General features: G+C 37.9%; 2 protein-coding genes across 2 annotated transcripts; one reads left to right on the forward strand and one right to left on the reverse strand.

The window, feature by feature from the left end:
* Window positions 1–1,764: 1,764 nt before the first annotated feature.
* Window positions 1,765–4,074, reverse strand: LOC144662674 (DNA-directed RNA polymerases I, II, and III subunit RPABC3). Its single transcript, XM_078523525.1, has 3 exons — window positions 3,985–4,074; window positions 2,897–3,158; window positions 1,765–2,005 (listed from the first exon to the last, which is right to left on the reverse strand). The coding sequence occupies exons 1-3, from the start codon at window positions 4,055–4,057 to the stop codon at window positions 1,888–1,890; spliced, it is 453 nt and encodes a 150-aa protein (XP_078379651.1). The 5' UTR covers window positions 4,058–4,074; the 3' UTR covers window positions 1,765–1,887.
* Window positions 4,075–4,330: 256 nt separating this feature from the next.
* On the forward strand, window positions 4,331–21,230 carry LOC144662004 (ribosome biogenesis protein BMS1 homolog). Its single transcript, XM_078522735.1, is given in 25 exon segments — window positions 4,331–4,725; window positions 4,892–4,971; window positions 5,428–5,616; window positions 5,746–5,888; window positions 6,477–6,598; window positions 6,755–6,900; window positions 7,384–7,449; window positions 7,791–7,889; window positions 8,234–8,268; window positions 9,712–9,918; window positions 9,920–10,647; window positions 11,049–11,150; window positions 12,036–12,299; window positions 12,984–13,173; window positions 13,388–13,454; window positions 14,043–14,129; window positions 14,346–14,447; window positions 14,932–15,112; window positions 15,546–15,603; window positions 17,522–17,645; window positions 17,748–17,843; window positions 17,977–18,028; window positions 18,163–18,338; window positions 19,520–19,678; window positions 20,854–21,230. Coding segments are annotated over 25 exon segments (4,038 nt in total). The 5' UTR covers window positions 4,331–4,361; the 3' UTR covers window positions 21,055–21,230.
* Window positions 21,231–24,569: the final 3,339 nt, after the last annotated feature.

The raw sequence follows: 24,569 nt of genomic DNA on the forward strand, positions 1-24,569 counted from the left end.
CAACAAAAGAGCTACCCAAGAAGCACCATGAAGTTAGATCGTCGGAACTGTCATTAAAAAAACTAAGACCAAAACTTTCACTGAGAACAATCGTGAAAAAAAAACCGATGACGTCTTGTTGCTGACGTGTTTTCAATGCTAAACGATCGAAAGTTCAAACATCTTCGAAACTTCCTTGGAAGACTTCGGAAAAACTTCGTTTATCTTCGGAGAACTTCGAAAAATGATCGGACCGTTCGTATGGCCTTCGAACAATAATCGGACAGTCTTCGGACATCTTCCGGAACTGCGCAGATTCGGCAGAATACAAAACGTTGCTGATATAAATATTGTTAATATTAAACGCAAATTGCCATCCAAAAATACGCCTTCTCCCCCCACCCCCCAGGAAAAGGAAATCGAGCAAATATAAGCCCAGGGCTTGGTTTCGGAATTTTACAATATTGTACCTGCAGTAAACAACATGATAATTGCATTTATTTCTATATTCCCTATGTAATAAAACAATAGCCTCTAGGTTTTTAGGTTTTATCTCGAGTTTCCATTTAATTTGCCTCTGTTTCAACTTTCTACGTGAAAATGAGTTTTAATTGCACGCTCATGTAAATCAAACATGTTCATCGGAATGGGGCTATAGGCCTTGCTTTGAAACAAAGGCAACTGTCTACGGCATTAGGAAGTTGGAGTGTGACTCAAAAACTAAAGTATCTTGCAAAAATCAAAAAATGCACTTCTGTGAACGCAAAATTTTAAGTTCTGGGTTAGCCGGAACTCGCCGTTCTTAATTCCATTTTGGCCAGGCGGCTTTGTGGTTTATAAGGTGACATGATAGTGTGTCTTCTTTAAGTGATAACAGAAACTGGTGCTAAGAGAAGAAAGGTTCTACGGTCAAAACTCGGCAACGGACATCGGGACCATGATTTGGTGTCAATAATTGCAACAGTCGGTAATAGCGGGGTACGAATTAAAATCGTTTATTATATGATTGCAGAAGGGACATTACATGTATTTCCGTCACTATGATTTCAGCACCAGTGTGCCAGTAATTTTCCACACGCAAAAAGAGCAGGAAACTCGTCGCCTCGTTACTGTTTCGGTACTAGCCGGGGGGAGGAGGGGGGGGGGGGTCAGTGGGGGCACTTGCCCCCGCCAGGAAAACTAAGGAAACTAAAGAAAAAAAGAAAATCTAAACTGAAAAAACCCTCTTTTCTTCTTCTGGTATTAAAGTTGTTGTTGTTGTTGTTGTTAGTTGCCACCCGCCAGGAAAACTTGCCCCCACAGACAAAAAATCCTAGGTACGGCCCCGAAAACGCAAATTTGTTATTTTCGAAGAGAAGCACAAGGGTAAATTGCAAACAATTTACATCTGGAACTAAGCGCTGCACTGGAATCAACACTTCTCTTTCAGAACAGATGATTCCTCCTTTACACGCATTTATAATCCATCATTTTCTGTCGTATCCAACATGAGTTACACGTCGGCAAGTCACGTTGATTAAAATTGATTTTATCTTCTTTCCTGATGATTTCGAATGATTGCAGAGACAATTCAAGATCATGTATTGATATCAGTGTTCCTTCACTGAATCTTTGACTTCACTGAGTAAATAATAGACTGAAATAGAAACAACCTGGTCAAAACTAAAGTTGTAAGGGTGTGTTTCTATAGCCACTATTATTACAGTATTATAAATTTCTTGTTTTATTTAGTAAAATAACGGGCTTCCAAAAAACTATGCTTTCTGTGAAGTTGTGTCCTCCTTATGAGCTGCTGAAAGTGGTAAATATTACAATGTTACATTGTTCTTGACAAGAGTAAAGAGCAATGGAGTGTTCTTCTCCTCTGTTAGGTTCTGGTGTCACAGTTCTTGTAAATAAACCTCATTGTTAAAATGCCAGTTTTTTAATTAGAAGATACACATGGTTGTCGACTTCCATTCCATGCAAGTTGTTTGCGTCACCTTGAAGCCTCATGAGAAGTCCTCCAAATGACACATATGCAGCTCTGAAACAGAAAAAAATTGTTTTAATTATCAAATTAATTGATTGTAATCCCACTATCTTTCAATATAGGTGCTCTTTTGATGAAATATTGCCTTTATTGCTAATGCCCATTGTGGAAAACGATGAAATTTGAATGGAAATAGTATGAGCACAACAAATTGAGAATGATACAAAACGATTGCTTATTTACAGAGAGAAGTCTGGGTAGAGTCACGTTCAATCAGTGATGAATAAACAACATGAAAAAGTTCACTGCAAGGTCTCGTAGATAAGCTGTACTCACCATTTTGAGCCAGAAATCCAACAAAAAGATGTGGCCTATACACAAGTTTTTATGGTAGAAACCATTACATTTGATACCCCTTTAAAAAAAGTGGACTTTGATGGGCCATTTATACATGTACATGTATATACTATTTTGTTTTAATTTTTTTTGTGTTAACTGAACTCTATAATACTATTGTTTAAAAAAAATGTGCAATTGATGTGACCTAACTCATCATAACAAACATGTTGTTTATTTTTACTTTCACAACATTCCTGGGGTCAGAAGCAGATACACTGAATCATTTGCTTTGACTTATAATAATTATAATATTGCATGTTTTCCCATACTTGAAACCAGTTGCACATCTTTGCTTGGAGTTCTTATTGTTGCAAGGTTTTCCTTTCTTGTGATTATACGTAGCAGTTGCTATTGTGTTTGGGGTTAGGGGTATTGTTTATGTTGTTTGCTCTATTGTTTTTTAAAGGGTAGCAGCAAACCATTCATGTGAGCTGCTACATGTTCCAATCAGAGTAAGATCAAAGAATCTTGCCTCAAGAGGGGAGAGGGAGGGGTGCTCTAGCATCTCAAACTAGGTTGGGCTGTTTATTGTTTCATTTTACTTACAATCTTGTTGGGGCATCCACTCCACCCTCATCTCCCTCTATTCTGTAAACTTTACCATACATAACATATTCAAACTGATCGGCGCGTGAGGGACTGTTATCTGATGGATTATATTCACCATCATCCGGTGTGCCGTCTTCTTTAAGAGTGTTAGCCAATACAAGTCGGAACTTTTCACCATAATCTACTGGGTAAATCTGGGTATTTACATCAAGTATAAGGTCCATTTTAAAACTTTCACTTTCACAGTGGAGTCGAGAAACTGGTGAGGAAAAAAAGGAACAAACATTAACATGGAAAACTTTTCTTTTACAACATTATTAGTACATGTATTTCCATCAAAATGTAAATGTAAACATCTAAGATCACACTGCTTAAGGAAATTAGCTTAAAAAAAACACAGTAAGTCAGTAGGAGACTAGTGGTAAAGCTGAACATAATATCTTTTGGTGCGTTACAAATGCAGACTGCAGACCAGACAACAATTTTTATTTTGCTGTAAAAAGGCTAACCACAGTGTTATTCAGGTTAACTGGATTTTTTACTCAGACTAACGAGGGTCTATTATAGAGGGTCGTACATAATTTCCGCAAACTGACATATTTTGTTCTTCCTAGTCCGCAAACAGCTTTCGTTTTCTTCTAAAGGCCGAAACTACCATAATTTCTTGACAGCAAACTGACAGATAAATACGAATATACCAGCGAACCAACACTCAAAATTGGCTTAAACCCCTAGAGTATAATAGACCCTTACTAACTGGAGGGTTATTGTGACAGGACAGAGTCAGTCAGCATTTGTCGCACACCAAAAAGTTTTTTTTTTGTTTTTTCTAGACACAATCGTATATTGAAAGGATCAGATACACCTATTAAATTATGATTAGCCGCAGTAAAAAGTTTCTTGAAACTCAATAACCTTTTCTTGATTGCCGCTAAGAGTTCTGAAAACTCATGCTCGGGTCCGAACAGCTATTACAACAGCGTTTCCTTTCACAAGGAAAGGTAAGCAAAAGTCACATGGCACAAGATACTGGGTTAGAACAAAGCTTGAGAATTAAAATACTCGATTTCACAAGTATGACCCACCTCTGTCGAATTTTTTACCCTCAGGGTCGATGTCTTTAACGTCGAAAATATCCTCAAACAAAACGCCTGCCATGTTGAACTAAAATTGACCAGGCTTTCCAATGCGAGGAAGAAACATCACTACTATCCAGGGGAGGGCAGAGGTAGCAAATGGTAAAATAGAAAATAAACATCCAGGGAAGTTTTAAAAATATCTTGTTATACACATTTGACGCTATTTTGATGAAAATATTCTCGTGTAGTTGTTTAACTTCATTTTAATCAAGATATCTTTATTTGGTTTTACATATTTTTTGGCACTTGAACCCTACCCTGCATGGTATGCTAGGGTACAGTCGCGCTGGACTGGTTCTAGCATTCCCACGTGAAGCTCCAAGATGGCGGATGCTGAAGAAAGCGGTCCAGCAAAGTCGCATAGAAAAAGGCAAGCTGGACCTAAAGCTGACCGAAAAAAGCACAAAAAACACTCGCCAGAGGATGCTAGTGCTCAAAGAAATCCTAAAGCTTTCTCTTTTAAGTCAGCTGTCAGAGCAGCTCGACAGTTTCGTCGAAAACAAGATGTCGAGACCAAGAGACATCATGAGCCAGTTGTTGATCGAACGCCGTTAGAACCTGCACCTTACATCATAGCAGTGGTAGGACCACCTAAAGTGGGTAAAACCACGCTTATCAACTCATTACTGAAGAATTTCACCCGCCAGCAGCTGTCTGATGTTAAAGGTCCCATCACCATTGTCTCAGGTATATGATCAAGTGTTCTGGATCATGTGTTCGACCACGTGTTGTTGTTGTTGTTTAACAATTAAGAAGTATTTGTAATTGTTGACGTCGGAGGACATAACATCAACATCATTCTAAAAAGGTTTAACATTAAAAGATATGAACTATTTTTGAACTCATTCAACAGGGAAGAAAAGACGACTTACATTGCTTGAGTGCAATAATGATATTAACTCTATGATTGATGTGGCTAAAGTTGCAGATCTGGTAAGTCATTGCAGTTAAATTTATTTTAAATTTACCCTTTGTTTTTGGCAGTTCATATGGTACAGTTATCTTCTGCACAGTGCTTTTAGCAGGATTTCAATAAATCGTTATTTTAACTTACATCTACTAGTACATTGTATTTTAGGTGCACTTTGGTGTTATGGTTTTTTTTTTTTTTTTTGCAGTTGATTTATTATGTTCAAACCCTTATTTCATTTGCAGTCCCCTTTTTATTTCTAAACTGGCCAATGATCATGTAATGCACAAGACTCTATAGACTTGGATAGTTTTACGTGTCCCTGTCCTCGGCCAGTTCCTCATAACACCTCCTTTTTGAGAATTGGATCTATCATCATAATATTTGGTGTTTTTAGCCTTGTTTACCCACAATCCTATGATGTGCATGTTTTTCTTGTCATTATAACAGGAATTTATTTGTGGTGACTTTTGTTTCAGGTTCTTCTGCTGATTGATGCAAGTTTTGGATTTGAGATGGAAATTTTTGAATTTCTGAATATCTGTCAAGTCCATGGCTTTCCTAAGATCATGGGAGTGTTGACCCATCTTGATCTGTTGAAGAATAACAAAGCTCTGAAAAAGACCAAGAAGAAGCTAAAAACTAGGTTTTGGACTGAAGTTTATCAGGTTATTGTTGATTTTTGTTTTGGATTTTATATTTAAAAATCTATAGTATTTAAAAATCTAGAAGAAATGGCCATTTCTATGTGTATTTAAACTTTACCACTTTATTATTTTATATTTGTTTTTCTTCAGGGAGCAAAGCTGTTTTATTTCTCTGGCTTGGTTTATGGCTCTTATCCTAAAGTAGAGATTCATAACTTGGGAAGATTTATTTCTGTGACAAAGTTCCGACCACTGACCTGGCGAATGTCACATCCTTACATCTTAGCAGACAGGTAAACATGTGAATAAGTACGACCTGATCAAAATGCTGTACTGTCACTTGCATCTAAGCGTGAACATCTAAATGTGAAACATGATCTAATTGGATATTAAACATGGCATGATTCGTCATCAAACGTTGAAGTTTAGCAGACCGTTACGACAACTTTCACGCTCAAAAAGTTCACCATAAACATTGAGAACAGACAAAACTTTACATTTGAAGTGATTGAAGTGAACCTGCAAATGCATATCGACACAGATCAGGATCAATAATTATTTTTCGTTACAAGTCTCTCTATCCAATCCTTCCGCCATTTCAAAACCGGAATGTGTTGAACTTTCGGCGCGAAAGTTGCCAAACTTCAACATTTCGATGTCAAATCATGCCACGTTTAATACCCATTTAGATCGTGTTTCGGCGGCGAGTGTTCACGCTTAGATGCAAGCGAGGGTATCTCCTTTCTGATTGACACACATAAAGTTTTAGTCTGAATTTTATGTGATGTAGTTCTAAGTATTTGTTTAATGTGTATCTCGCAACTGAGACTATAGCTTATTAAACATCAGCATTTATAGTAGTTTATTCTTTACTTTCTCAGAATGGAGGAGCTAACTGACCCAGAGCTGATTCGTCAAAATGCCAAGTGTGACAGAAAAGTGTCTTTGTATGGATATGTAAGGGGAGCTCATCTGAAGCATAACTCCAGAGTCCATATCATAGGTACATGGTTTATTTTATGTAAAGAATTGCACAGAATTACTGTCAAAATATAATTTTAAATGTAGTTCTTCATAAAAATGCTGTAACATGGAATATTTCCATTCTTGTTGCATTGTGCCCTGTTTACTTGAACATTGCCATCTTTTCTTGTTCCAGGTTGTGGAGATCACACTCTGCAAGAGATTAGCCTTTTACCAGATCCCTGTCCTCTGCCAAATGCAGAGAAGAAACGATCACTGAATGAGAAAGAACGGCTCATGTATGCGCCTTTATCAGGAGTGGGAGGAGTGGTGTACGACAAGGTACAATGTACATGTAGCATATACCTGCCAACTTTTTCTTGGTCAAAGGCGTGAGATTTTTATCCTGAGAGTGCCAGGATTTCCGAATAAGATATGACCATGTCCAAAGTTTTTCGAAGTATTCCAAAGAAGATACAAACATATCCTGATCCCAGTGGGGATCTTGCAGGCGTGAGAGTTGGCAGGTATAAAGTAGCATTCAACACAGACTCCATTGATTTGATTGATTTGATTTGATTTGATGTGTAGTATACATAGCTCAAAAAATCATAAATCTGTTACTAACTTTCCTTAAAATGCTTCAGTTTGACTATTCTAGTATTGTCGTGGTAACAAATTAATTTACTGTGTACTGTGTGTGGTTCTATACATGTACATGTAGATCTTTTAGCTACTGATAAAAAACATCTACATTGTAACTGAGTTACTTATTTTTTCATTCACCTACTGTATTACTGTAACATTGTTTATTGCACTTTTCAGGATGCTGTTTACATTGACCTTGGTGGAAGTCAGGCTGCAAGAGAAAAGTCTCACTCCACAGCTCAGGTGATTTGAAGAAAGGGCAGCAGGCTTTGTGTATAGTTTTTAGAGAATGAGGCCTTGTTAAAGGGTGGACAACACTATCCACCAGATAAATCACTATCCATACATGTTGATAAAGCAAACTATGCTGTAGTGATTCATTTGGTGGATGGTGTTTTCCATTCATTGGACCAGCAAATAATTGTCAGTTAGCAATTCATTTTTACTACACATATATTTTATCAGATGTACGCAGACTGCACTTCACCGTTTATGCCTTAGTACTAAGAAATGACATACTTGTACAGTTCATTCAGTTGAGTGGGTCAATTCCTTCATTTCAATATTTTTGAAATTCCTGCTAGGTTGACAGTCGACCAGGAAATGAACTAGTGTCATTGTTAATTGACACAAAGCAGACTATTGACACTAAAATGATGACAAGCCACCTCACTCTGTTTAAGGTAAGCACTGCCTGTTTTATTAAAACTATATTAAATGATTATTATGTTCTGCTGACAATGTGTGACATTCTGACTGTTTTATTTTATTTTAAGTTTCTCCTACATGTGAGTTATGATTAATTATTGCTGCAAATAATTATTAATATTATATCAGTGCACCATAAAGAAAAAAAACTTTCATGTACTTATGAACATAATTTATGAATTGCTTCCGTGTGAGTACAACATGATTTTGTCAATATACAGTGTGAGCACCATTTAAAAGTATTGTATCTAGTAATAGAATTGTCAATTTATAACTTACCAATTAAATAAAAACATCAATCTAATTTTTCCTTTTGTAGGATGGCACATGCATTGCTCCTGATGAGGTTGTTGAGTAAGTGTAAACTATGTCTCTAGATCAAAATATAAATTCTCGTTAAATGATTGCCTAGTCTCCTGTACAGACCCACAAATCCTGGTGAACTGAAACAAGGTTACTGATGGTTATCATGTGTAAGGTTATTTTAATTATGTAATGTTTATTAAAAAAGTAGGAGTGCTTTATCCAGTTTATAACATGAGGCACAGCCAAGTGTTTGAGACTCGATAAGGCATGAACTGTGAGTTTATTGAACAACTTCAAAAACCTCTGATGTAGATCTTCATTCTTGCACTGATATTTACATTTTGGGTTATTTTGGCCAAGAAAATTGGACATAAAATTTAGCCATGTCTTTATCAGATATAAAGACACTCATTAACTCTTTCGCTGCGGTTGTCGAGAAAACTCGACATTTCATTTCGTGACTCTGAGTGCAGATGTCGAGTTTTCTCGACATGATAAACAATCCCAGATTTCCTTTCGAAACTGTCTTCAATAGGGACGCTATGATCAATAATTACTTCAGATACCCTCTAGGAGAACTGGAAAGCGTGACGAGCACGATCTTTTGCCCTTTGCATATAATGGCGGAGTATTATCGACAAATTCATGTTACACTGTTGCTGTTTACGGCCAAAGGACATTTAAACATGGCGTCGAATGAGAAATTTTCAATCGAGGAGTGCTTCGGAGAAGATTCTAACCGACTTTCGCCGAGAATGTAACAGTTGTGGTTAACGAATCAAGCGATTTCAATGAACAGATTGAGTATTTGAGACGCGGCTATTGCAAAACAATGGTTTCAACCTTCACGCTTGGGAAGGAAGCTATCAGATGGCGAACGAAATTGCTGAAAGGACCAAAATGCAATGAGTTTATGAAAAGGTTGCTTTTTACGATGTAGAATTATGTTAGGCACAATTCCTGAAAATCTTAATTAAATTGCTTGAATAGAACGAAAGATATTGTTGAATATGATGCGTGACTGTGTGATTCAACGCACTGTGAAAAAAATGCAGCACTGCGGGGGAGTAAGGTCAACAGAAAAGTCAGCAGCGAAAGAGTTAAACAATACCGGTAGCTTCCGATGTATTTTCTTAATGAATTATTAATGAGTTTTTGAACATTATCATAATCATTTTCATCATTATTATCATTATCATAATTATAATTACATACAAGTTCTGAGAACTTGGTAGGACATGTAAATGTACATCCAAATTGTTAATTCCATTGTTGGTGGTCATTCCTCTCCTATCTGATTAACAAAATGTTGATGTTGTTTAAGAAAATATTAAAGTATGCATGAACTTGTAGCTGTGCTGTTTTACTAAACTATTAGTTATAACTTGTGGGTTAAGTAAGCTGTGCAAACAGATGACAGAATAATGGCTGAATTTTGCCCAAGTTTTCTTTTAATCAAAATAATTACAATGTACTCTGTTGATTTCCCAGGGATGAAGACTACAGAAAGCCTTCTGAGGAAGTTGTTATAGATGAGAGTGGTCGCAGAAGAAGGAAAGCTGTTTTTGATGATGATGAAGATGATGTAGATCAGAATTACAATGCTGATAATTTTAGTAGTGAAGAAGAAAATGGTGCAGATATTGAGAATTTTGATGATGGTGATGATGAAGACGACAGTGATAATGATGATGATGAGTGAAAGTGGCAATGATGATGATCAGAATGAGGACAATGAGGCTAAGGTTGTGGATGAAGATGGCAAGGATAAGGATGATGATGATGAGTCAGAAGAGGAGGATGACGAGGAGGAGGGAAACGAGGATGATGATGATGATGATGATGATGAAATTGTATTTAATATCAAATCTCAAAAGAATTCCAGACAATCACTATCTGAGGATAAGTCACCTCAGAAACAAACTGCACCGAGAAAAAGAACTAAACGTCATACTAGAGATCAATCCGAAGAAGATTTTAACGAAGAAGAAAGTGAGGAAAGTGATGAAATGGAGTCTAATGAGGAGAACAATGGCAATTTAAATGAAGACTCGGAATCAGACTCAGAAGTAGAAATTCCTAAAACAAAAAGAAAAAAGAAGGATGAGTTAAAGAGAAAGAGAACTGATGATCACAAGGATAAAAAGAAGTTCAAAAAGGAAGCAAGCTCTTTGGAAGAAAATGTTTCTTCCAAAGGAAAGAAAGGTGCAAGTTTAAAGAAAACAAATGTAGTGGAAATTGAAAGAACTAAGGATAAGTCTGCAAGTTTTATTGATCCTAGTGCATTTTCAAAACTAACACATGATAAGGAAAGTCAAGACAGTGATGACAATGAAGACATGGAAAGCCTGGATGATTCAGAGGAAAGAACACTTGAAGATTCAAGTCTTGAAATGGAAGAAGACGACGTTGAAGAGGAAGAGGAAGGTACTACACTGTAACTGTAAATCAACTAAACAGCTGGCACTCAGACAGACAGCAGACAGGCAGACAGATAGGCTTTTGTTCATTATGCTAGCATTTTTTCAAGCATTTTAGTGAGGCAAAAGCATTGAGCATTATTCGAGCATTTGAAATTCATAAACAAAAAAACGTTTGTATAATGAGCATTGCCCAAGCATTTGAGTGATGTTTTGGGGAGAGACCGAGCATTTTAGTGGGAAAAATGGAGCATTAAGCTGGAGCATTTTCAGTGGGGAAACAAAAGCATAATGTACAAAAGCCTACAGTCAGACAGACAGACAGACAGACAGACAGACTACATAGAAATTTAACTGGGAATTTTTTCCCTGCTAAAGTTGTTTATTTAACTATTTAATATTTTTCAGGTGCCTTTAGGTGGAAAGAAAATCTGGCTCAAAAAGCTGCAGCTGCTTTCCTTCAGCGTCAGCAAGACACTACAAATCTACAGAAACTCGTCTATGGAAATGGTGAGATATTTTCTGTTCACTATACTCCTTAGTACAAATGGTGTTCAGCATCAGGTTTATATGTTATTTTTGAATTTGTCAAATGTCAATTCTGTAATTTTGACTTGAAAATGCAATTTGTACATGTACAAGAACATTCATTTTATTGTGCTCCCGTAAAATGCCTTCTGGCTACAACATTTTTAAAAAAAAAAAAAATAACAGAAAAGCATGAACACTATTAATTTGTGGAATGTTATTGTGCAGCTAACAAAAATCAATCATACATTTATGTAGTATAAGTACTGTAAACTGCAAACTTCAGTGGTAGATATCCCTTTGGTTTGATCTACCATCTAAAAAGAATTACGGTCGTTTCGCCTACGAGTTTTCGCTAACGACCAGTTCGCTACGAGTTAGTCGATGCCTACGCAGTCATCGCTAACGACCGTACTCGCGAAGTTTACCCTAACGCAGTTCTCACAAAAGAAGAGCGCCAAGAAAAGAGAACGCTAAACAGGGAACCCTGGTAACCACGTGAAAGAGTCTTAATGCGGATTGATTGTATTATGTTCTCACTAACATGTGAATCCAACGGCCACAACCACAGCTTGTTAGCGAAACGACTCAGACGTAGGCGAATCAACCACTCATAGGAACTGGCGTAGCGAAACCACTCGTAGGCAAAACGACCGGATACCTCTAAAAAAGCAACATCAGAGTGATAACGCTCTTCAAATTCAGACAATAACTTTAAATCCCAAATTTGTGTTAATCGGCTTCCAAAAAACCAGGCCCAGGTCAAAAACACTCTTGACCACTGTGTGAAAAAAAAAGCCATAGGCAAGCTATTTGTTTGAAAAGATTGACTCCTGTTGTATTTTTTCTTGAATATCATTTACGCAGTTCTTAATAAAAACAAGAAGGAACAGAATGCAGATGATGACAGTGATGAAGACACTGTCGGAGGAATATTTAGACTGAAGTCCAAAAAAGATTCTCAAAGCACTGACACTGCACAGGAGAGGGACTGTTCACTAGACATAATCAGTACACCGCTGAGGGACTGGACCCAAACAGAAGTGCTTGAGAGCATCCGGGACTCTTTTGTTACTGGCAAATGGAAAGATTCTGAAGATGCTGAGATACTCCTTCAGGACGATGATGAAAGTATGGACTGTTCTTGTAGCAACTTCTAATGCTTTTATTTTTCTTTACTTATTATATACACTGCACACATAGAGCTGAATCTTATCAATAACCTGTTCCATGCCAAGCAGAAAAAAAATGCCATAATGCTGTTAGCTGTCTACTCTGAAAGCACACCAGTCTTTTTTTCTTTCGTGAAAGTTCCCAATGAACTGAAGGCTGTTTATTCGAAAGTTTTGTTTAGCTATTGAGAAATAGCACATGGGTAGCACATATGTGAAATTTCGTCTTTTACATGTTGTTTTTGTATTGGAATCAATTCGGTAATAATTTCTAGAGGTAAATCTATAAGGAAAATAGAAGCATTTTACATTCACGTAAATTAACGCAGAACAATATGTAAACTTCTTCACGTAGAAATGCAAAAGGACGGCAAACGTGGGAAAACAGTAGTCACCTTTGTCGTTATCAGAGGTCATCTTGATCCCGGGTTCACGCTTAACTTCCTTCTTCGTCGTGTGCTTACCCAGGAAAAGTAGGCTTTTCGACCGTTCAGTGGCACAATTTTCCCCAACGTGAAACAAGACGCCAAAATGGCTTCTTTGGCAGGCATGATGTGCTCCCTTTTTTGCATCCCTAGCAGGTTGCTCACCAAGAAAGCTGTAAAAGTTGAAGAGAAAACAATTCTTCATTTTGAATTTTTAGTGTCAGATGAAGACATGTTTGGAGACTTTGAAGATCTAGAGACAGGTGAAGTACACAAGGCTGACGACAATGAACAGTCAGAGGGGGAGGGGCAGGGAGATGAAAACGATGAAAGTGAAGAGAAGAAGATTGAAGGAGACGAGAGCAGACTGGAAAAGAAAAAGAAACAGAAAGCGGCTTTTAATGCAGTGTATCCTTGATAGCAAAACCCTAATACTTATACATTTTATTTAGGGGTCTTGTAGAGAATTTCGCGTAAAATAGCATCATCGGGAAAGGTAATTCGAGTTCAAAACAATTCCTTTTGTTCACACTAGATAGATCAACCTTGTAGAGTTCGTATGGAAAATTGTTTGTTTAATCTTGGCGTGAGAAGGTAATATTTATGACTTAACATTACAAAGATATGACGAAGGAGATGAAGCCTCATATTATGAGGATCTTAAAGCTCAGATGACAGAGCAAGCACAGGTCTGTAGTATACGTTCATGTGTTACCGACAAGATGAGTGACTTTGTTTTATTCTTCTTTTTTTCTATTCCTAACGAAACAGTAGGCAACAATAGATTCGATTGTCGGTTTTTATTAAATAATTTTGTTTTTTTTTTTGAAACGTCGCTTCTTCATTGAGCTATCCATCATCGAGAAAGCTTGAGGTTTCTTTTACACCCTAAGATTTGGTTTGATTTGAATGTGAAGTATCGGAGTACACACATCATCATGTGTTCTTTTGTACCTCTTGTAAGCAATATTCGTAGTCAATGCCACAACAAGTTGTTGTGGCATTGACTACGAATATTGCTTGTTTCCCTAAAAAAAAGTGAAAACTTAAGTGAATCAACCAATACAAAAAGTCTTTTGATCAGATAACGTCATAATACCACTGAAATTGCGTATAGGTCAGACGAAATATGCGTATAAAAAACTGGTTTGTAAAGAAGGCACGTTTTGAAAACTTCGTGACACACCCCACCACCAAAAGAATTCCAAGAGTTCCCCATCCCCACCCTCAAGAGTTACATGTTTACGTGATTTAACCCTGTTCATTGCTGTTTCCAGCTGAATCAATCTGAGTTCCAAGACATGGATGATGAGACTCGTGCACAGTATGAAGGGTTCAGACCTGGAATGTATGTCAGAGTGGAGGTCAGTCCTGCGATTAAATAAATACAATAAATATGTTTTTTTTTTTTTTTCCAAATAAAAAATTTTTTATGTTACTTCTCGTAACTCATCATAATACATGTCCTTCTTTGCTGGTACTGAGAATTTAGTGGCACAACAAGGCCTCTAGCGATCATAATTGAGGACTGCATGTTAATGGCTATGTGTGTTGAAATTCATTTTTTGTCTTTTTTTCAGTTGAGTGAAATGCCGTGTGAGTTTGTGACCAACTTTGATGCAAGATATCCCGTGATTCTTGGCGGTCTTCTCTCCAGTGAAGATAAGATGGGATTCATTCAGGTTAGTTTGCAGCTTCACAGCTGTCAAACGCAATGCGCGGGCAAGGTTCCACCAAAACTGTTGCTAATAAACGTCATATTTCTGAAATCCTTCCTTAAGACAGTCACAGTCTTTAAGTTTTGTGCGTCACACATCACTAGAGAATTTAGTAATTGCCATTCTCCTAGTTTACCGCCTCGTAATGTTGCTTACCACTGCACTACATTTTTTATAACGTTTTCCAACAAAAGTCTTGCGCATTTTCTCTCCAAACTCTTAAAAGTTTGTGGCCGGCGGCGAAAACCGGAAGTGGCGTTGAATTTTTGCGTGAAGTTTGCCGCCGTGTTCTTAGTTGACAGGGTTCCTGTAGTTGATTGATTCTTTGTGACGAGATTTGGACGAAAAAAATATATCCCCGATTACATTCAGTTAGCAGCATCAGAAGTCTCCTTTGTTTGGAAGAGCGATTGATAATACGATAAAAAAGGTTTTCAACTCTTTTCAGGTACGCCTTAAAAAGCACCGCTGGCACAAACGCATACTCAAGACGCGGGATCCACTGATCATGTCTGTTGGCTGGCGCAGATTCCAGACGCTTCCAATGTACTCGGTCCAGGACCACAACGGCCGACATCGGCTTCTGAAGTACACCCCAGAACACCTGCATTGTATGGCCACCTTATTTGGTAAGGATACCTCTTGGAGGAAATTACATTCACAAGTAACACAGTTAAGGCTAACGCTTTATTAAGAAGGTTCCCTGCAATAGAACGCTTTCTGAGAAAGAATGTTGACCAAACTAACATTTACTTGGCTCGATAATAAGTTCGTAAAGCACGTAAAATCTTCTCTAACAATCAGCCAATCAAATACAAAGCACAAAGCAAACGTTTTCCCGCGCTTGACGCTAATTACCTTGCTGTGCTGAACACGTAACTTTTTCCCGCCATCTTGATAAGCTGCGTGATTACTTATTGAGTTTTATATTAGGACAGTCAGTAGATGTCTGCTGTAGCTTTTCTAAAATTGTCTTGATAGAAAACCAAATTCTCCTTACAGATACCAATAGAAATGATGTCATTCAGTAGGGAGAATTGCTAACAGTGTGTTTGTTATCAGGTCCCATAGCTCCCCCGGGTACTGGTGTTCTCGCTATTCAGAGCACAGCTGGCAACATTAAGTTTACATCATATTTTCCATTTTTGCTAAAAATAAAGCTCTGGTTTGGATGTGAAACTAAGCTTGCACGGGTCACGAGAAGTTAAGTTTTCAAAACAATGTTCAATACAAGCAGAAACCCATAAAAGGCCCGGTAATGGCACTTTCAACTCGCAACATCATTAATTGAAAAGTTTTGCCCGTATTACTACCGCGCGCCAACTCTCGCAACAAATTTCTTTGCAAGTCAGCAACATTGCACAAAGAACCGAGTTCTACTTTTTGCAACAATTTTTTCAACTTGCAACACCGAAATTTGTTGCGAGACAGTTGAGCGCGGGTAGTAATACGGGCAACAACTCTTTCAACTTGCAATGCAAAATTTGCGAGACAAGTTGAAAAAAATGTTGCCCGTATTACATACTACTTATTAACCGAGAGTGAGGTCATTACAGGGGAATCTCAGACCGAGGCCTGATGTATTGACCGAGGATAGCGAGGTCAATACATCAAGGTCAAGGTCTGAGATTCCCTGTAATGACCGAACGGACGAGGTTAATAAGTTATTTATTATATGGCCTTTAAGCACTATTCAAAAGAAGAGTATAATCAAGGGAAAAAACACTGGAGGTAAAACTTGCTCTCGCTCTCTGTGGCTCTCTTCGTCGCTCATACTAAAGAAGTATCGGTATGCTTATATTTTTCTTTAAGTTATTGAAAAGACAGTTATATTTTGTCGGCATTTTTTGTTGTTTTTGCCCCCTCGCTAGTAGCTTTTAACTCACAACTCAAAAAACCGTCGAGCCGAGAAAAATTTTCATAATGCCCGGTCATTACAAGAAAATAATGCCCGCTCAGCAGCCAATCAGAGCGCGCGTACTATTGTAGCCATATAATAACGGGCCTTAAGGGTTGAAACGTGTAAACGCGCGTTCACAGCGTTTGAATATTCAGTTTTGCCAAGTACCATATTTGGAAACACGAAAAGTTTGTACGCGAATGCTTTACACACGTAATGGGACACGCAACAGCATTTTCGTGTTTTCGGTGAGTTACTTAGATTCCGACCTAAATGCCGTAAATTTCTTACAGGAACTTAAGAAATTCGTTAAGTGTATCCAAGTGAAGTTCTACAGACTACTTAACGACGATAAAACAGGAGAATTTGACCAAATTTAATTCTATTCAACCAAGCTTGTTCATACGCCATCGAGCGCGAGCTAGCGCGCGCTGAATTTAATCCAAATGTTGCAATTTTGATTGGTTAATTTTTTCGCCTGATTTTCCAAATATGGTACTTAATGGAAACGAATGTATAAACGCTTTGTACCATGCGAATCATAGGGAGTTACACGTTTCAACCCTTATGGGTTTCTGATACAAGATAATTGCCTGATTTTTGTACTTCAGCGCTTCAACCTTTCGTCCTAGAGTGCGGTGCTGTAGGTCACGGCACAACCTAATTCAAAGGAAATTGCTTCAAGTTTTACAAGAATTAAACTAAATTAATGAAACATAATTATTTGAACTGCGAATCTCCACGCTTAACGTCTTTATGTATTTGGTTTGACAAAACCAAGTCCAAGCTTGGATTACCCGATTCTAGAGGACTCGATTCTATTTTTATTTAGCTGGGTTTGCCTCATACGATACGATACGATAATCTTTATTTAAACACGGTCAAATCATCAGCTATAAAAATTACTACGCATAATCCTTTCTTAACAATAGGATTCTGATTTCCACGAATGCCATACCTTAGACTTAGAGTACTTATTTGAGTAAACCTTTGAATTGCCCAAGGCACTCTGCTCGTCTTACGTTGGAAGGAAGACTGTTCCATAAGATGGCAAAATGTTAAAATGTTTTATGTCTGAAGCAGGTCTTATCAACTATTTTATATTTGTTAAACAAATATTTTACTGTTTCCTTTTTCAGTCAGACTTTCGTATCTCAGCCACAGGCAGTATATTGGATTTAGACAAGTCTGTACAGCTGGTCAAGAAACTGAAGTTAACAGGAACACCCATGAAGATATTTAAAAATACCGCATTTATTAAGGTGATTATTTGAACGAACGATGCGTTATTCTCTTTAGTTCTGAAAAATAAGTTTTTTTTGTTGTGGTTTACGTGACTGCCTCTGCTTGTTTCCGTTATTTAGGGCATGTTCAATTCTGCTTTAGAAGTGGCAAAATTTGAAGGAGCTACAATCCGAACTGTCAGTGGTATCAGAGGACAAGTTAAGCGCGCACTGAAAGTATGTTGGCCTCGATTTCTTATCCACATCCATTTCGCCTGTGCATGATATTGCCTTATCTCAAAATTGTATCCAGGATTTCGTTTTGTAAGTATGAGACGAAACTTTTTATTTGTTTTGCTGTTTCCATCAGACACCAGAGGGTGCTTTCCGTGCCACATTTGAGGACAAAATTTTGATAAGTGGTAAGTGGCTGCTGTGCGCTCTTTAGCCTTTATGTCTAAAGAGAATTTCATATTTAAATTCTCCCAAAAAATACTGTGAGAAATATAAAGCGAGTAGTAAAGACAATTGAGCTCTCGTGTTGTTGTTCCACCAGACATTGTCTTCACAAGGACCTGGTACCCAGTCACTGTGCCAAATTTCTACAACCCCGTGACGTCACTGTTGCTGCCTCCAGATGAGAAAGAAACTTGGCAGGGCATGCGCAGTGTGGGTCAGTTGAGAAAGGACCTGGGTCTGAAAGCTCCTGTTAACACTGATTCATTGTACAAGGTGAGTTAGACCGCCAAGGTCACGCTTATGACGTGACTGAATCGCTTCTGTCGCGCAAGGTCACGATTATAAACCGTAAAGTTCTATATTAAAACCGCCCACGGGGGGGGGGCTTATTTCTTTTTAGGAGGTTTTGAGGAGGGGGGAGGGGGGTAATAGCGAGGGTGGCTTATTAGAGACAGGAGACCTTATTTCAAATCGTATATCAGTTAGGGTACGTGTAAAAGAAATAAAGTGGACTTTTTAATTTCCTAGTACTGTTTGATTATACATTTTCACAAAATAGCAACATTGATAAGTAAATGTGGTGGAAAAATACTTTTAAAAGCGTAAGGTGGCCTTGTTTCCTTGTTCATAAATTGTCATGATTTACCATTTAGGGAATGTGAGGGGGCTTAATAGAGCATTTTCGGTACTATAAAATACGGTTTCTGTTAATTCACTGTGCGAATTCAGTCGGTGTAGTCTAACTGGTTTTGGAGTGGTGGTTTAACGGGGTTACAGTAGAATCCCGATATTTCTCAAACCACCCGAGAACTTGAACCAAAAGTCGCTGCCCCCCCCCCTCAGTCGAACTTCCTTCCCCCTGGGGGGGGGCGGGCCCCCCCCCCCCCCCCCCCCCCACAGCAACTTTACCCCCAATTTCTCGAACCAACTTTCGTTTCCCTAGCGATGTTTTGAGAAATTGGGATTCCACTGTAATTTACAAAAAAAAATTGTTGATAACCTGGACCGCGGTAGGTCAGCAGGGTTCGTACGGGCCATGGAAATCCTGGAATGTCATGGAATTTTAGAATTTCGTTTTTCAGGCCTGGAAAGTCATGGAATTTAAGTGTGGGTCATGGAAAGTCATGGAAAATGGTATTGATTGTACAAAATAAATTAGGCAGGTTATTTTTTGTAAAGAAAAGGGTAAAAACGTACCCGGAATCTAGATAATTATTTTTTGAAAATTTCCAAGAAAATGGTCAAATTTAGGTATTGGAAAACTTTGAAAAGTCATGGAAAAGGTCATGAAAAGTCATGGAATTTCAAAATCTCAAAAGAGTACGAAACCTGAGGTGGCCGGTGGTCTTTTTAATGGGATTATAGCCATATAACAGTGAAAGGGCGTTTTTCCACATTGTTCTGAGAAATATGAAGCATTTACAAAATGAGGAAGTCTTTTGTTTTATTTTCAGCCTGTGGAACGCGAGACTCGTCACTTTAATCCACTCGTAATCCCCGCCAAACTACAAAAGGAATTGCCATTCAAGTCGAAACCTAAACAGATGAAGAAACGGTCTAAGCCTTCCCTGGAAACCAAGCGTGCAGTTGTCATGGAACCACACGAGAAAACGGTGAGTAAAAAACAACCACTGATTGGCTCAACCGTCATACACTGAAAGTTTGCGCGGTAAGAATCAGTTTCCAGCATAGGCAGCAAGTCGTCCCTTAATCATACATTCACAGCGCGCAAATATGGAAATTGAAGTTTGTATCGTTGTGAATCTATAGTGTCACAAAGATCTATCGGTTAACTTTACTACAGTTTAAAATTTGGATTATGATAATTGTAAACAGTTTTTAAGAGAGATCTAAAATATTGGTGCAAATCTGCTTAATTAGGACGGTGCATAATTTGTAAACAAGGTACAATAACCAAAAGCTTTGTTCCAAGCATCACAAACACTTGCATGACACCGTCTTATCAAAATCACTGAGACCTAAGGACAATGGCATCGATAGCTTGATCAAGTGGTCCATTATTAAACGAGCAAGTCAGTACAGGGGAACCCGGCAAGCTGCAGTTTGTACCTATAGGAAAACTATGTATGACAACTGCTGGCTGATCTATGCTCCTGAATAAGAGATCTGAACTAATCACCATATGCCGGCATGAAGACCTATTAGAAGCAGGATCGCTTCACCCGCCCTCCATAATTTTTTTTCACCGCCGCTGACGCACAGTGTGATGATCGCGTTCGTGAAACTCGCGCGAGTAAAGGTCGGGACACACTAGGCGACAAGTTGCTGCAACATGTTGCCTCGTGTGACATGGTGCATTTTTTGCGACAGTCTTGTCGCTGTGACAGAATTTTGTCGCTGCGATCAGTCGCACGAATTCAAACCAGTTTGAATTCGTGCGACTGATCGCAGCGACAAAATGAGCGAAAGCAGCGTTGTCGCAGCGTATGCACGCTTCTGCAACAAATCGCTGCGACAAAATATAAATTAACAATGAGAGAGCTTCATGTATTTTAGCCATAATGAATTGAATTCTCACTCTTCCAAATTCGCTGCGTGTGCATCGAACAAGCGCTTAGTCGAAGCGACTTGTTTTGAAGCAGTATACACGGAGCGACTTGTTGCAGAGACCTGTCGCTGCGACTTGTCGCCTAGTGTGTCCCGACCTTAACTGTACGAGATTGTATCTTCAATTTGTATTTTTTATAATGTTTATGTTTTGTTATGTTGAGAAGACAAGCAAACATATTTGTCATATTAATGAACCTTTTCGTCCGTCATTTTGCAGGCGTTCACGCTCATGCAGCAACTCTACACTGCAAACAAAGAGAAACAACGAAAGCGCAAGGAGAAGTTACAAGAACGAAGAAATGTTTTCCGCGCAGAACAAGAGAAAAAGGACGTGAAACGATTGCAGAAACAAAGAGAGGAAAGGAAAAAGATCTTTAGAATGATGGGAAGAGCGGAACAACGAAAAAGGAAAACCTGAACTTCCTTACTGATTGCTATATATTTGTTGTGAGGTTATTTCTGTGCATCTTAGACGGTCCCCCTAATTGATGATTTTGTTTATTCTCATAACCGTTTCTCCCTGAAAGTATTGATAAAATTGTAAGGAGAAATTAGGTGTTGAACACTGTTATGAATTAAAAGAAAAAATAAAGGGTATCAGGAATTATCATTTTTAACTGAGAACACAGCCGTTTTGTAAATACAAATTTTGTGAGAAAGCGGTTTCTGATAGTTTTATATAAAAACAGGTCTTAAATCGAACTACACGTGCACTTAAAATAGACTCGAAATAACGGAAGAGATGCATGAATTTCACAACTGACATTTTGTGTTCGTTGCCTCGTAAATAGAAAAGTTTAGGTCAGTTTTGTTTTGGTTTTTTTTTGGTTTGGCTTCACCTTCTTTTTTATTTTCTTTTTCAATATTAAAGAAGCTAGGCGAATTATGAACTGTAAAATGGCAAAGCGTTTTCCTTAATTTGAGTAACAGCCAAATTGATAATTTCACACAATGGGATTAAAAGGAAACTGTAAAATTATCCCTGAATATTTAAAACAAAAGAACTTGAGATACATGGGATATACGCTGAATAAATTTTTATTGTTTTCTTGGTTCTTGCCCTTATCTTTTCGACTTGAAAGTTGGATGCCCTAAATAAAGTGTTTTAACTCAACTTAATGGTTTATTCAAAGTTCCTTTCTTAATTTTTGCTGCCGCTTTGGTAAAAACAGGAAGAAAAATTAAGATTTGCAAATAGGAAATAAAGTGGCAAAGATAATATTAGTGACGGAGGAAATAATATTGCTTAGTTTGTTAACATTTCCGTAACAATTGACGTAACCGCTTTAATAAAACTTTCTAAGTACGTAGATCATGAAGCATTGACGAGAAAAGGCTATAGAGGTTGTTTACGTACACCATCATTGATTATGATGCTCTAAAAATGATTGTGTATGATTTGAACCATACCACCACTTTTTGCACAATAAAAGTATATAGCACGCGCAATACAATGCCTTTGTGATGGTACATATTTAATTTCAAGTACTTCAACGAGTGCGAGGCCACGACCCACGAGAAACAGATGAAAGCACGAGGCCGCTCGGCCGAGTGCACCAGGAAATCGGATGACACGATGAAATGACCCTAAAGAAACAAAAGCAGCGATTCCCACAAATGCCTGAGTCGAGTGAGAGTGGGGGGAGAGGGCACGGGGGGAGACAGACAGTGAGGAGGAGGAGGAAGGAGGGGGGAAAGTGAAGAGAGGGGAAGAAGAGGAGGAAGACGGGATCCGAGAAAGAGAGGAGAAAGAAGAACAAGTGAGAAACGGACGGAACGTGATGAACAGTACACTGGATGAGCCCCACCGACCGGGGGCGCCGGGGCAACGGTATTAATGAGTTTGAGAATATTTAGTAATATTTACAGCTTGACTAAATCATTTTAAAACTTATTTGCCAGGTGAAAAAAGACTACACAGTAGTGTTCATTTGTCGATATTTCATCATGGGCAGCCTGTTTCCACATGATCTATAAATAGAGCATTTTAACATGACGTCACGGTGAAGTTTCCTTTCATACGATCTAGTTAATTGTTTCGCGTTTGTATCTTCCTTTCACGTGGGTCGCACCAAAAATAGTAAAGAATTGAGAAAATAAATGTGCCGAAATATCAGCCAGACTGTTGGTAAGCGTTGTTAAACAAGAAAAATCGCTCTACCTTGGGAAACAAGTTCTATTATGTAAAACATGAATTTGACAGAGCACGAGGCCTCTGTTATGCGATACTTCATCTTTATCAGTCAGTGAATTATCAGTTGGTGTATATGCACGCAATTGCATAAATGAGTGAATTATTAATTATGTTTGCGTCTAACGAATTTTTTTTAATTTACTTTTAAAGCTTCACCTGAAGAAAAACAATACAACACTGTGGGTGTATCATAAGAAGGCGAAGTGTTCTGTAAAGCAAACGTTTTCAAAATTGCCATATTCAAAATTTTTTATTCAACCGAAAATCACCTGCCAATATAAAAATTTGGTTTCATAATAACCGTGGCGCCCACAAGAGTATTCTGTTTACTCGAACAGAAAGCCTTTTATTTTTAGTTTGGTTTTGCTCATTATGGAGCACACAGAGCAAAAAAAGTAACATCTGAAAAGCAGCAAAATATGTTGAATGTCATGAACGTGAAAAGAGACAATATGGGACGACTGGGAAAGCAGAAGATACGAAACATTAGCAAGTAGCGTGCTCACTTCTTTGAATAACATCTTACAGGTTAGCTGTATTACATTAAACCCACTTGAGATAGCCAATCAGATTGCATTCTCAAGCCAATTATAATATTGAAGTGACATTATTTTAACCTCCACGTCAATAAGTAATATTTCTGTCTTTATAATCATAATCAAAGGAACAAAACTGCATTACTTCTGCTTGCGTCTAAACTGCAAACAGCTTTCACAGCCATGTGTGTTGGAAATCTGCCATAGATCTTCATTTAAAACAGTGACAATTTAAAATAGTAGAATTCCTTTCATGCCATATTTTTGGGGTAAGTTGTTCAATACAAGGCAAGTACTTAATAGGTATTTTTACAAGATTTTCGGGAAAATACGTTTGTATGGCCAGTTAGGATTAACATATATTACAACGGGAGATAAAGTAACTGCTTCTTAAAGGAAAGCTTTAGGGTAGCATCAGATATGCCTATGGAAATCTATTTGGATTTTTTTGTGTGTTTGTCGAATTCACATGTCCAATAAAAAACACTATGGGATCTCATTGAGAGTTGCTTTCCTTATCCGACATGAAAAAATCATTTTCTAAAAACAACCCAAGATTGCGATCTGGCGAACTTTATGAGCATTTTCCACTAACTTTGAACAAGAGTATTGATCAGTAGAGGGGGCCGGCCTCTATCTCGATTCAGTGTTATTTTTCTTGCGTGTTACAGCCTATTCTGAAAGCAAATTAAGCTGCCGTTTTTCTTGTAGTCTGGTTCATTTGAAAAAGAATAAGTTTTATTTCACGCTAAATAATTCGACAAGCAAATTCGTGATTATCTTTCAATAAATACATCAACTGTGGAATATTTCATCTGTAACTCCCGCGATAAAAATTAATTTTATTTCCAAGTGTCTTGGTGTTTTAATCTAGACATTTGAATAGATTATTACTAAGGCATTTGTTGCTCCGGCTGAGAATGTAGATTGGAGATCTACGTACGTTTGTCCATAATTAACAGTATAGAACCGAGAAGGTTGCTAAAAGTACAGATGAATAATTACCCTTTGGTCGCTTTGTGAAGACAACAAAAACCGATGGATTTTATTGTTTTACGGTTACAACAGTTTTGACAAAACTTTTTTGCGGATTTCATAGTTATTCAACTCATAATACCAGTTACTACTATTATTTTAGTATTTCATGTCAAATGTTTTGAACCAAAACGTTTCAGTTACTGATTTTTCTTTCTTTCAGCTGAG

The sequence above is a fragment of the Oculina patagonica genome, chromosome 8 (assembly GCF_052425735.1).
Source record: "Oculina patagonica isolate OP01 chromosome 8, crgOcupat, whole genome shotgun sequence".
In the NCBI taxonomy this organism is placed as follows: Eukaryota; Metazoa; Cnidaria; class Anthozoa; order Scleractinia; family Oculinidae; genus Oculina; species Oculina patagonica.

Coding starts and splice junctions, on each gene's coding strand:
- LOC144662674 (XM_078523525.1), bottom strand. CDS start 4,057: ATGGCAGGCGTTTTGTTTGAGGATATTTTCGACGTTAAAGACATCGAC. Junction 3,159..3,984: donor GGGTAAAAAATTCGACAGAG/GTGGGTCATACT, acceptor TTTCCTCACCAG/TTTCTCGACTCCACTGTGAA. Junction 2,006..2,896: donor GTGGATGCCCCAACAAGATT/GTAAGTAAAATG, acceptor TTTCTGTTTCAG/AGCTGCATATGTGTCATTTG.